This window comes from Meles meles, chromosome 3 (genome assembly GCF_922984935.1).
Source record: "Meles meles chromosome 3, mMelMel3.1 paternal haplotype, whole genome shotgun sequence".
NCBI lineage: Eukaryota > Metazoa > Chordata > Mammalia > Carnivora > Mustelidae > Meles > Meles meles.
In genome coordinates, this window is record NC_060068.1 from 29,427,132 (window position 1) to 29,441,030 (window position 13,899).

The 13,899-nt window shown below is 35.6% G+C and overlaps 1 protein-coding gene across 1 annotated transcript; it reads right to left on the minus strand.

The window, feature by feature from the left end:
• Nucleotides 1-6,182: 6,182 nt before the first annotated feature.
• On the minus strand, nt 6,183-7,010 carry LOC123939041 (olfactory receptor 2T5-like). Its single transcript, XM_046000906.1, has one exon. The coding sequence runs from the start codon at nt 7,008-7,010 to the stop codon at nt 6,183-6,185; it is 828 nt and encodes a 275-aa protein (XP_045856862.1).
• Between the last annotated feature and the right edge of the window lie 6,889 nt (nt 7,011-13,899).

The window sequence follows — 13,899 nt, forward strand, 5'->3', positions numbered from 1 at the left end:
AGAAAATCTTCCATTATTAAATTTCTGCTTTCTTGAATGTGTTCAAAAATAACATTTGAAGTGGGACGCCTGGGTGGCTCAGTGGATTAAGCCGCTGCTTTTGGCTCAGATCATGATATCAGGGTCCTGGGATCGAGCCCCACATCAGGCTCTCTGCTCTGCAGGGAGCCTGCTTCCTCCTCTCTCTCTGCCTGCCTCTCTGCCTACTTGTGATCTCTCTCTCTGTCAAATAAATAAATAAAATCTTTAAAAAAATAACATTTGAAGAAACATAAAGAACAAAACAATTTTCTAGGGATAGCTAAAGAATTAAACTTCTTAAACATAATAAGATACATTAAAATTAACATTTAACATAGTTTTGATTGTTTTTCCCCTCTTAGGTCATTATTTGTAAACATACAATTCAATGTACCTGACTGGCATTGAGTTTGGAAAATGAAAACCGCCAATGATATGGTTAAAAATCTTTGAGTTGTGTAATTTAAACTTCTATTTTAGTGAAAAAAATCAGGCATGTTTTTTTTTTGTTTTTTTTGTTTGTTTGTTTGTTTGTTTTTTAATTCAGTGAGCTAATTTAAGATCTTATGATTTCAGTGCTTGGAGACTGGGTTGTATTCTATAGGATGGACATGTCCCCAATTCCAAAATAAATTACCTATTAATAAGCTTAATGATGTCATTGTTGAATCTTGATAACAATAATTTGATAACTAATACTGTCTGCTACAAATATGTCTACATAAATGATTACTTCATAGGAAAAATAATCAATGATTTTTAAATTTTGTTACAAAGTATTAATTTAAAACTATATAGTTCTAGACTAATTTAGCAACCACAGTCTGTGAAGAAAGAGGACAAACATCTTCATTGTGCTGAGAGTCTCTATCCTCCCCCTCATGCATGTTTTTTTCTGTGACCAGAAAGGGTTAATTGTCCCTCAGCCTTCTGGATGGTTTGCCAATGAGAGCCCCCAAGCAAATGATTAAAGGTTAGAAGACATAGATCTTTGTATTTATGCCCTCAGCATTGTCTGTCAGACCGGCCAAGATTCTCCCCTCTGAGGCATTACCCTCACCTCTGGTCATCCTCAGCAATTTTAGGTGCTATGGAACATGATAACCATATCTACTCCCCTTGTCCCTTGGGAGCGAGGCTGGAAAAAGCTTCCTTTTTTTTTTTTTTCTTTTTGGTGACTTTTGGTCATTCTCCAAAACTTGGTAAAAAATTCTTAAGCCTGTCTACCTATTTTCTGCATTAATCCTAATGTAATCATCCACGAATATTGGCTACACCTTACAGATATTTGCCAATATAACCATTTTCTTCTAGATTACATATTTAGGATTATATTTTACTGATTATGTTTATTTAACATCTTTCCATATGGTCATTACTTCAAGTATTTTTAATTCAATTTTATTTTTTCAGTACTCCAAGACTCATTGTTTATGCATGACACCCAGTGTTCTGTACAATACTTGCCCTCCTTAATACCCACCACCAAGCTCACACATCTCCTCCACTACCCTCCCTTCCAAAACCCTCAGTTTGTTTCTCAGAGTTCACAGTCTCTCATGGTTCATTTCCCCCTCTGATTTCCCTCAATTCACTTTTCTTTATATTAAAAAGTGATGTCTTTTACTTTTTGCTACCCCAAAATTTGTAAAATATATAGCACTGTTAATCTCTGTATACATTTAAATACAATAAGCTATATTTTTTTGGTATGTAGTTATAAGTAGAATTAATTATAGGCCATACACTTCTCAGTTTTATTAGATGCTGCTAAAATGTTTTATATTTTTACTTTTCCTATTACATATGTGTCCCAGAAATATTTATAAAGTATGAGAAGTGAGATGTACTGTTGTATATTTAAGAACTGAAGAATGTAAGTTAGTATAGCCACTTTGGAAAAAAGTATGAAGGTTCCTCAAAAATTTAAAAGTAGAACTACCCTATGAGCCAGCAATTGCTCTATTGGGTATTTACCCCAACGATACAGACGTAGCAAAAAGAAGAGGCACATGCACCCCGGTGTTCATAGCAGCAATGTCCACAATAACCAAACTGTTGGAGCTGAGATACCCTTCCAAAGAAGAATGGATAAAGAAGATGTGGTCCACATATAACAATGGAATATAATGCAGCCATCAGAAAAGATGAATACCAACCATTTGCATTGACATGGCTGGAACTGGAAGATATTATGCTGGGTGCAATTAGTCAAGCTGAGAAAGACAATTATGATACGGTTTCACTTATATGTGGAATGTAAAGATAGCATGGAGCACATTAGGAGAAGGAAGGAAAAAAATGATGTGAGAGAATCAGAGGAAAAGACATACCTCGAGAAACTATGGACTCTGGGAAACAAACTGAAGGGTTCAGAGGAGAAAGGAATGGGTGGATGTGTTAGCTCATTGATAGGCATTAAGGACGGGATGTATTGAATGGAGCACTGACTGTTATGTGCAAACAATGAATCATGGAACACTACATCAAAAACTAATGATGTACTGTATGGTGACTAACATAACATAAAAAAAAAGAGCTAAAGAGTGAGGAAAACAAAACTGTTACAATCAAGAATTTTAGGACATTATGGTTGACACTTAAAGAATATGGAATTTAAAGGTGCCAACCCGCTTGTACAATAAAAAGTCCATATGTAATTTTTCAATCCCACCAAAATTAAGTGCTAATAGCCTATTGTTGATTGGAAGCCTTATCAATAACAATTAATAACTATTTTGTTTGTTAAATAATTAATATACAGAATTTTTAATAATCTAAATATTTTTTCTTTTTTAAAATTTTATTTTATTTTTCAGTTTTCCAAGATTTATTGTTTGTGTCAACACCCCCAGTGCATTATTTTTTTAAGATCTTACTCATTTATTTGAGAGAGAGACAGACAGACAGAGAGTGCACAACAGCGGGGGAGGGGTAGAGAACAACAGGGGGACAAAAGGCTCCTGAGCATGAAACCTGACACAGATCTTGATTCCAGGACCCTGAGATCATGATCTGAGCTGAAGTCAGATCCTTAACTGACTGAGCCACCCAGGCATCCCTAATATACTGTATGCTTACAATAAAGTACATTAGAACACATGGTCCTCTCAATTGATGCAGAAAAATCATTTGGCAAAATAGAACATCCTTTCCTGATTAAAACTCTTCAAAGTATAGGAATAGAAGGAACACTCCTCAAAAATCTATCTATGGCCCCTGCCTCAGCTCAGGTCATGATGTCAGGGTCCTGGGATTGAGCCCCACATCAGACTCTCTGCTCAGCAGTGAGACTGCTTCCTCCTCTCTCTCTCTGCCTGCCTCTCTGTCTACTTGTGATCTGTCAAATAAATAAATAAAATATTAAAAATATCTATCTATGAAAAACCTACAGTTAATATCATTCTCAATGGTTAAATGCTGGCCACCTTCCCTTTGAGATCAGGAACACAACAAGGATGCCCACTCTCACCACTCTTGTTCAACATAGTAGTAGAAATCCTAGCAACAGCAATCAGACAACAAAAAGAAATAAAAGGTATTCCAATTGGCAATGAAGAAGTCAAATTCTTTCTCTTTGCAGATGACATAATATTTTACATGGAAAACCCAAAAGACTCCACCCCCAATTTACTAGAGCTCATATAGCAATTGAGTAATTTGGCAGGATACAAAATCAATGCACAGAAATCAGTTCCTTTCTTATACACTAACAATGAAAATATAGAAATGGAAATTAGAGAATTTATTCCATTTACTATAGCACCAAGAACCATAAGATTCCTGGGAATAAACCAGTACCCAAGGAATGATCTGTACCCAAGGAACTACAGAGTACTCATGAAAGAAATTGAAGAAGAAACAAAAAGATGACAAAATGATGGAAAAACATTCAATGCTCTTGGATCAGAAGAATAAACATTGTTAAAAGGTCTATACTGCCAGAACAACCTATACTTTCAATGCCTTTCTGATCAAAATTCCAGTACCATTTTTTCAAACTATTCCAGCAGTTTAATTGAAAAATATTACTTAAAATATTTCAATTAAAAAGGAGCTCTTTTGGAGCAAACAATCCCAAAATCTGTATGGAATCAGCAGAGACCCCGAATTGCTAAGGAAATGTTGAAAAAAAGAAATTGGGAGCATCACATTGCCTGATTTCAAGCTTTACTACACAACTGTGATCACAGTTGAGTACTGATGACAGCAGAGTACTGGCACAAAACCAGACACATAGAACAATGGAACACAGTGGAGAGTCCAGATATGGACCCACAACACTATGGTCAAATAATCTTTGACAAAGCAGGAAAAATATCCAGTAGAAAAAAGAAAGTTGCTTCAATAAATGGTGCTGGGAAAATAAGACAGCTAGGTATAGAAGAATGAAACTCAACCATTCTCTTACACTGTACACAAAGATAAACTCAAAAGTGATGAAAGACCTCAACGTTATGCAGGAATCTATCAAAATCCTAGAGGAAAACATAGATAGTAACCTCTTTGACATTGGCCACAGCAACATTTTTCAAGATACGTCTCCAAAAACAAAGGACACAAAAGTGAAAATGAACTTTTGGGACGTCAGCAAGATCAAAAGCTTCTGCACGGCTATGGAAACAGTCAACAAAACAAAGAGGCAACCCACGGAATGGGAGAAGATATTTGCAAACAACACTACAGACAAAGGGCTGATATCCAAGATCTATAAAGTACTCCTCAAACTCAACACACACAAAACTGATAATTATGTTAAAAAATGGGCAGAAGATAGGAACAGATAATTCTCCATAGAAGATGTACCAATGGCTAACAGACACATGAAAAAAATGTTCATCATCACTAGCCATCAGGGAAATTCAAATCAAAATCACATTGAAATACCACTTTTCACCAGGTAGAATGGCCAAAATCCACAGGACAGGAAGCAAAATGCATTGGAGAATATGTGGAGAAAGGGGAACCCTCTTACACTGTTGATGGGAATGCAAGTTGGTGCAGCCACTTTGGAAAACAGTGTGGTAATTCCTTAGGAAATTAAAAGTGGAGCTACCATATGACCCAGCCTTTACACTACTGGGTATTTATCCCAAAGATACTGATGTAGTGTAAAGGAGGGGCTTCTGTACCCTAGTGTTCAAAGCAACAATGTCCACAATCACCAAACTGTGGATAGAGCTGAGATGCCCTTCAATAGGCAAATGGAAAAGAAGATATGGTCCATATATACAATGGACTATTATGCCTCCATCAGAAGGGATTAATACCCAACTTTTGTATTAACATGGACAAGACTGGAGGAGATTATGCTGAGTGAAATAAGTCAAGCAGATAAAGTCAATTATCATATGGTTTCACTTACTTCTAGAGCATAAGGAATAACATGGAGGACATTAGGAGAAAGGAAGGAAAAGTGAATTGGGACAATCAGAAGGGGAGACAAACCATGATAGACTGTGGACTCTGTGAAACAAACTGAGGATTTTGGAAGGGAGAGGGGTAGGAGGAAAGGTGAACCTGGTAGTGGATATTGGAAGGGCATGGAGCATGAAGTGTGGTGCATAAACAATGGATCTTGGAAAGCTGAAAAAAATAAAGTAAATTAAAAAAAATAAAATAGGGGTGTCTGGGTGGCTCAGTGGTTTAAAGCCCCTGCCTTCAGTTCAGGGCATGATCTCAGGGTCCTGTGATCGAGCCCCACATTGGGCTCTCTGTTCAGTGGCGAGTCTGCTTCCCTTCTCAAAAATAAATAAATAAATAAATAAATAAATAAATAAATAAAATGCTAAATATGTAAATGCTTAATATAAAAAATAAAGACAATTTAATACACCTCATAATGTTTATTGTCCTATATTCTCATAATGTATTTTCTAAATGTATTAATAGTCTCCTACAAAATAAGTTTTTAATTATCAATGTCAGTAAATTAATGCCAGTATAATATGATAGTTAAATTCATTTTGAATGGAAAAATAGAACGTAATCAAAGAGCTTTGTAATACACCAAAGCCATTCCCAAATGAGTTGTGCAAATGATACAAAACATTAGGATACAAAAATCTATGGGATAACGTTGGCATAATATTCTGAAGTTATAATATTTGGAGAGAAAGAATAAAAGAGTTAGTATAAAAATGTCCTGTTTTATATTTTCTTCAAAGGCAGGTCCCACATTCAACATTTTCTTCAGAGCGCCTTATGACATCCTTATTTCTGAGACTATAGATTAAAGGGTTTAACACAGGAGTGATGATGGTATAAAAAACAAATACAACCATGTCCTTCTCAGGAGTGTGATAGGAGTTAGGGAGTATATAGGTGTAGACAGCAGCCCCATAGAAGAAGATGACCACAGTCATATGGGAAGAACAAGTGGCAAAGGCCTTCTTCCAGCCCTCTGCTGAGTTCATCCTGTGAATGGTAAGGAGGATGAAAAAATAGGAACTTGAAATGACTGTCACAGGAATGAGGAGCATGAGGACACAGCACAGATACATGACTGTCTCATAGAGAGAAGTGTCTGAGAAGGAGAGCTTCATTACAGCAGGGACTTCACAGAAGAAATGATGGATCTCCCAGGATCTGCAGAAAGGGAAAGTAATAGTGATGGCTGTGAGCATGAATCCATCCACAGATCCCAGAAACCAGCAGCCAGATGCAAGGAGAAAGCATACTTTATGGCTCATGAGGACAGGGTAACGAAGTGGGTAACAAATGACCACATAGCGGTCATAAGCCATGGCAGCTAGAAAGGAAAATTCTGAACCTGCTATTGTTACATAGAGGAACATTTGCCTTCCACATGCAGAGGCTGAGAACTTATTTATACCCATGACCTGGTCGATGAGCATCTTAGGCACAGTGACAGAAATATACATTGCATCCATGAGAGACAACTGGTTGATGAAAAAGTATATGGGGCTGTGGAGGTGGGCATCAAAATGTATCAGAAGAATTAGGACACTACTTCCAGTTAAAGCCATCAAGAACACTACAAAAATGACCACACAGAGGAGAGCTGGGTGATTTGATTGACTAAAGATTCCCACCAGAATGAAATCAGACTGTCCCGTGTAATTGGCCACCCACTTCATGTTTTTCATAAGTTTCACTTACACCACTGAGAAGAGTTTTGGGATTAATGGTTATCCATGGGAGTCTTCCACCTGAAATGAATAAATAAATATTTACTGGCTGTGTATGTGAGTATGTGTTTGTTTATGCGAACCTCATTGTGTTAATCAGAGAAAGTTTTATGGTGTACAGAAATGAGATGATTAATTACTTAAAACTTAGCATTTAATAGAAAATAAGGCATTAGGAATTGTGGGTAAAAATATTTGGCAACTTATACTAAATTTGTTGTAGTTCAGGTTATATGGTAGCCTAATGATAGACATTGGCATCTATCAACATATATTGAGCATTTTCAGAGATAATAATTTAAACACAAAAAGTGAATATTTGAATGAAAAGTAAATAAAACTTCATTTTTAGAAATTTTGTTATACAAATCTGATTTATCTCTCTACTTTTAGAAACCAAATGGAATATTACAAAATTCTAGAATGTGCATATTATGTTAAAAGGGATTTTAAAAGTAACAAACGCAAATAGGGGGAAATCCTATACCGAATTTTTAATTCTGCCCCCCCCCCACCCCATAGAATAGGGCTATTCAGTGAGGCTATATTGGGAGGAGTGAGCCATACATTCCTAGGAACAGGCCAGGATCCTTACACATGACTGACCATTTAGAGACCTGAGTGGCATAGGGCAGGGATCTCATAATCTCATCTAACCACAGTTATAAATTTAGATTTTCCTCTATCCACTATTCCATTGTCCACTGTATGTAAAAACAGTATAAAATAATAATTTTTACATCAGGTGTGGTTAGGATTAAGTAAGATAAAATAATCAAAGTCCTTAGGACATTACCAGTTACAGAAGAATAAGCACATATACTGTTTATTTAAAGAGATAACACCTACAATACTCTATTTGCAGAATCTATGAAAGAAATGGCTGTTATTACTATTGTCTTATTATGTGGAACACCTCAGTTTTCCACTTTCAGCATCTGTCCATATATTTAAGCATTTGAATTTTATAATTTCTATAGTTCCAAACACTAGTATATATACATATATATGTATATGCTAATTTTACACGAATATATATGATGTAAGTAAATATAAAATGAATATATAAATAAAATATAAACACAAATATAAATATTTATTATTTTAACCCTGATTCATATCTCTGTGGAGAATTTCATCTTTTTTCTGTCTAATAAATACTTCTCCAAATTGAAATTAATCTCTTAATAAACTTGAGTGTGAAGGAAAAACTTGGATTTAGATGGTCATTGCTATTTATCAGCCAAAGCTTTAGTTATTTACCCAAATATCACCTGCTTCATGGAGATAGTAATTAATTTGTCATGGAAATGAATATATGTAGAGAAAAACTGCACACCTCTGGGATGTCACTGACTGAAATTCATTGTTAAATCCTCTATCTTGCTGCTGATAGTCTGAGTCTCTGTTAGACTCTGAAGAAAAATAAAAGTGAAATCAAATTAAGGAGGTAAGAGTTACCTACTCTGGGACAAATGTTATACAATGTGATTTAAACTACAATTTAAAAATAGATACAAAATAAATAAGAAAGATTGATAAATAAAAAACGGATGGGACTGGAGGAGATTATGAGTGAAATTAGTCAAGAAGAGAAAATCAATTATCATCTGGTTTTACTTACTTGTGGAACATAAGGAATAGCATGGAAGACATTGGGAAAAGGGAGGGAAAAATGAAGGGAGGGAAATAGGAGGTAGAGACAAACCATGAGATTCTGTGGACTCTGAGAAACAAACTGAGGGTTTTGGAAGGGAGGGATTGGGGAATGGATTGGTCTAGTGGTGGGTATTGACAAGGGCACATATTGCAGGGAGCACTGGGTGTTACATGTAACAATGAATCTTGGAACACTACTTCAAAAACTAATGATGTCCTGTATGGTAACTAACATAACATAATAAAATAAGAAGAAGAAAAAAAATCAAATACAAAATATCTATGGTCATTATGTAAACAATTACTAATAGCTTCTTCCACATTTCATTTATGGATATTAACATTTGTAACTCTTTAAAATTTCTGACATATGAAATGTTACATTTGAAGAGCCCTTTCCGGGATCCACACAATGACTAAGATACTGAGGAATTCGGAGATGCTTGCTGAGTGAATAGAGAAAGATGAAGGTGCTTGGGGATGCTGGGATAATCACTGATGCATTTTGATAAATAGGAATGACTGTGATCAAGCCACATTGAATAGCCCAACTAAGACACCTGAGAGACAAGGCGATGCTATCAGTATCATACAGGGCAACTAGCCTCCATATTTATGCTTATGTTTCTTTATCCAATTGCTTGAGATTAATATAAACAGCTTGGTGCACCATTAATAATGATGGTAGAATAATATTGAATCTGTTTTTGAAGCATCAAGGCAAATATTTAATGGTGCACTGTATTTAGTCTTCTCCAAGAGTCAATGACATATGTATTTTCTCCTTTTACACATTAAAGATATTCGAATTCTTGTTGTAAGTGCCTAATATCACAACGTAATCTGAGGGAGAACTCTACCTCAGCAGGAGTAGGACCAATGTTCTCTAATTCTGCCTTATATTGGTTGGGGACATAGTCCTCTCTCCAAAGTTTACAATTTAAATTTAAGGTCACACATCTTAAGTTTAAACAAAGAAACATAAACATGATTAAGACGTTTATTTCAGTCTTTTAGCTACTCAAAATAACCCTCCTCAAGTTAAATGTAATATCATTTCCTCTGCAAAATCTAAGCCTCACAAATACAAATACATTACAATACAGAAATAATATTCATTATTTTATTCCATCAGTAATTGGAAACTGAGAATCAGTTTCTAAATGTGTAAAAGCAAATATGAATTATATAAAGAGTTTCAAAGGGAATAGTGCATTTCCTTTTCTCAATAAAAATAGAGGAAAGGCAAAATAGTTGCAGAAATAGTGTCAAGAAAAATAGGATGGTCAGAAGCAGATCAGATCAAGAAAAATAATTCCTTTTTAGTTCCTCCACTTTTATCTACTTGTCTGGTTGAATCCACCATCAATCAGATGATACTGTAAGGTTCATCCAGATGGGTAAATGAAGTGTGGCCACATGAAGTTTATATAAGAGAAGCAGAAAAATGGCATCATTCCTGGTTGTAAAATGTTTCGTAGAGGAGAAGATAAGGTGTGTCTTTTTTTTTTCTTTTTTCCTTTAAACATACATCACTTTATTTTTTTTCTTTTCAACATAACAGTGTTCATTGATTTTGCACCACACCCAGTGCTCCATGCAACACGTGCCCTCACTAATACCCTCCACCTTGTTCCCGCAATCTCCCATCCCCCGCACCTTCTAGACCCTCAGGTTGTTTTTGAGAGTCCATAGTCTCTCATGGTTCACCTCCCCTTCCAATTTCCCTCAACTCCCTTCTCCTCTCCATCTCCCCATATACTCCATGTTATTTGTTATGCTCCATAAATAAGTGAAACCATATGATAATTGACTCTCTCTGCTTGAATTATTTCGCTCAGCATAAATTCTTCCAGTCCCATCCATGTTGCTACAAAAGTTGGGTATTCATCTTTTCTGAGAGAGGCATAATACTCCATCGTGTATATGGACCACATATTCCTTATCCATTCGTCCATTGAAGGGCATCTTGGTTCTTTCCACAGTTTGGCGACCATGGCCATTGCTGCTATAAACATTGGAGTACAGATGGCCCTTCTTTTCACTACATCTGTATCTTTGGGGTAAATACCCAGTAGTGCAATTACAGGGTCATAGGGAAGCTCTATTTTTAATTTTTTGAGGAATCTCCACACTGTTCTCCAAAGTGGCTGCACCAACTTGCATTCCCACCAACAGTGGAAGAGGGTTCCCCTTTCTCCACATCCTCTCCAACACACGTTGTTTCCTGTCTTGCTAACTTTGGCCATTCTAACTGGTGTAAGGTGGTATCTCAATGTGGTTTTAATTTGAATCTCCCTGATGACTAGTGATGATGAACACTTTTTCATGTGTCTGATAACCATTTGTATTTCTTCATTTGGCAATGAAGAAGTCAAACTCTCTCTCTTCGCAGATGACATGATTCTTTATATGGAAGAGCCTAAAGACTCTACCCCCAAACTACTAGAACTCATACAGCAATTCAGTAACGTGGCAGGATACGAAGTCAATGTACAGAAATCAGTGGCTTTCTTATACACTAACAATTAAAATACAGAAAGGGAAATTAGAGAATCTATTCCATTTACTATAGCACCAAGAACCAAAAGATACCTGGGGATAAACTTAACCAAAGATGTAAAGAATCTGCACTCAAGGAACTACAGAACACTCATGAAAGAAATTGAAGAAGACACAAATAGATGGAAGACCATTCCATGCTCTTGGATTGGAAGAATAAACATTGTTAAAATGTCTATACTTCCTAGGGCAATCTATACTTTTAATGCCATTCCAATCAAAATTCCCCCAGCATTTTTCAAAGAGCTGGAGCAAATAATCCTAAAATTTGTATGGAATCAGAAGAAACCCCGAATTGCTAAGGAAATGTTGAAAGACAAAAATAAAACTGGCGGCATCATGTTACCTGATTTCAAGCTTTACTACAAAGCTATGATCAGCAAGACAGTGTGGTACTGGCATAAAGTTAGACACATAGACCAGCGGAACAGAGTAGAGAGCCCAGATATGGACCCTCAACTCTATGGTCAAATAATCTTCGGCAAAAAAGGTGTGTCTTTTGATAAATCCCCTTGAAATTTTAAGAATCATGTGGCTAAAACAGCTAAAAGAAAAAAAAAAGCTAATCAATATTTTAGTTGCACTATTCTTGCTTTCTCTTCATTACTTTTAAATAATCTCCTTTCATCATTAAATGTAATATGCATCAAAATCTATTTAAAAGATTTTATCCATTTATTTTAGAGATAGAGCACAGAGGGGGAGTGTGAGGAAGATGCAGACTCCCCATTGAGCACAGAGCCCGATGCAGGGCTTGATCCCAGGACCCTTAGTTCATGACCTGATCTGAAGACAGACACCTAACCAACTGAGCCACCCAGGTGCCCCAATATGCATCAAAATCTTAACCAATATTTAAAATAATCTCAAGTCTCACTATTGTTAATTTTTTTCTGTGAAATATACTAATTTTTGTAGTCTTTTCGTTTTATGAAATGCATATTTATATATTTATATAATATTATATATTTATATATTTATATAATATGTATGCATGTATATATGATATATATAGTATTTTATGTTTTATGTTTATATCACATATATATGTGATATATATGGCATATATATAATCCTTTCAAAGTTGGTGAAATATTTTTCTTTTATCTTTTCATCTCTCACAGATGTAGAATCTGACTCTGTGAGATCAATTACTGTTGTGGAGATTAAAATTTAGGTGCTTTCCCTCACATCTTTTTCTCCAACACTCTTCATGAGTTTATTGATTATACTTTTTTCTATCATTAACTTACAACTTATGCTACCTTAACATGCATTTAATTTTTCTATTTTCCATTTTTATGTTGGGATATGTGTGTGTGTGTGTGTGTGTGTGTGTGTGTGTGTATACAGGCTCAACAATTTTTAAGCATACTGTTTGATGTCATTGAAATACATTAATTTCCATTAACACCATCTCCAGAACGTTTTTGACTCATAAATTTGCAATTCGATACCCATTGAAGAAATTACTCTTCATTCCTCCTTTCCCCCATGCCATGGCAATTATTATACCTAATATTTTTATGATTTCGGATACTCTAATTGTTTCACATAAGTGAAATCATACAGGATTTGTATTTTTGTGACTGACTCATTTCACTTAGCATTATGGTTTTTTTAATATTTTATTTATTTGACAGAGAGAAATCACAACTAGGCAGAGAGAGAGGAGGAAGCAGGCTCCCCGCAGAGCAGAAAGCCCGATGTAGGGCTCGATCCCAGGACCCTGAGATCATGACCTGAGCCAAAGGCAAAGGCTTTAATCCACTGAGCCACCCAGGCGCCCCGCATTATTTTTTTTAAAGTTCATCCATGCTTCAGCATATTACAGAAATTCCTTCATCTTAAGGTTATGTTCCATTGTATGTATACACCACATTTTGCTTATCCATTTATCAATGGATACTTTCACTGTATCCATGTTTTAGCTATAATGCTGCTATAAGTATATGTATGTAAATATACATATATATTATATATTTTAATATTTTATACACTGTAGCACCATGTTTAATTTTGTGGGAAATCCTATACTCTGTTCCACAACAGACACGTTTTCATTTCATTTTCATTTCCACCAACAGTGAACAGGGTTCCAATTTCTCCACATCTTCGTTGACACTTGTTATTCTCTGTGCCATTGATAGGAGCTATTCTAATGAGTTTGGGGTTTTGTCTAATTTTATGTTAGTCTCTTTCCCAATGAATAGTGATATTGACCACCTTTCAATGTGCTCTTGCCTGCTTATCTTTGGAGAACTATCCATGCAAGTCCTAGCCTCTTTTTGAAAATCATGTTATTGGGGTGCCTGGATGCCTCAGTTAGTTAAGTGTCTTTCTGTGGTTCAGGTTATAATCCCAGGGTCCTGAGATCAAGTCCACTTCTTCCTCTCCTCCCTGCTTGTGCTTTCTCTCACTATCTCTATTGCTGTCTCTCTCAAATAAATAAATCTTTAAAAATTTAAAAACTAAAAATTACATTTATGTTGTTTGTTTTTGTGGT

Coding starts and splice junctions, on each gene's coding strand:
- LOC123939041 (XM_046000906.1), bottom strand. CDS start 7,010: ATGGCTTTAACTGGAAGTAGTGTCCTAATTCTTCTGATACATTTTGAT.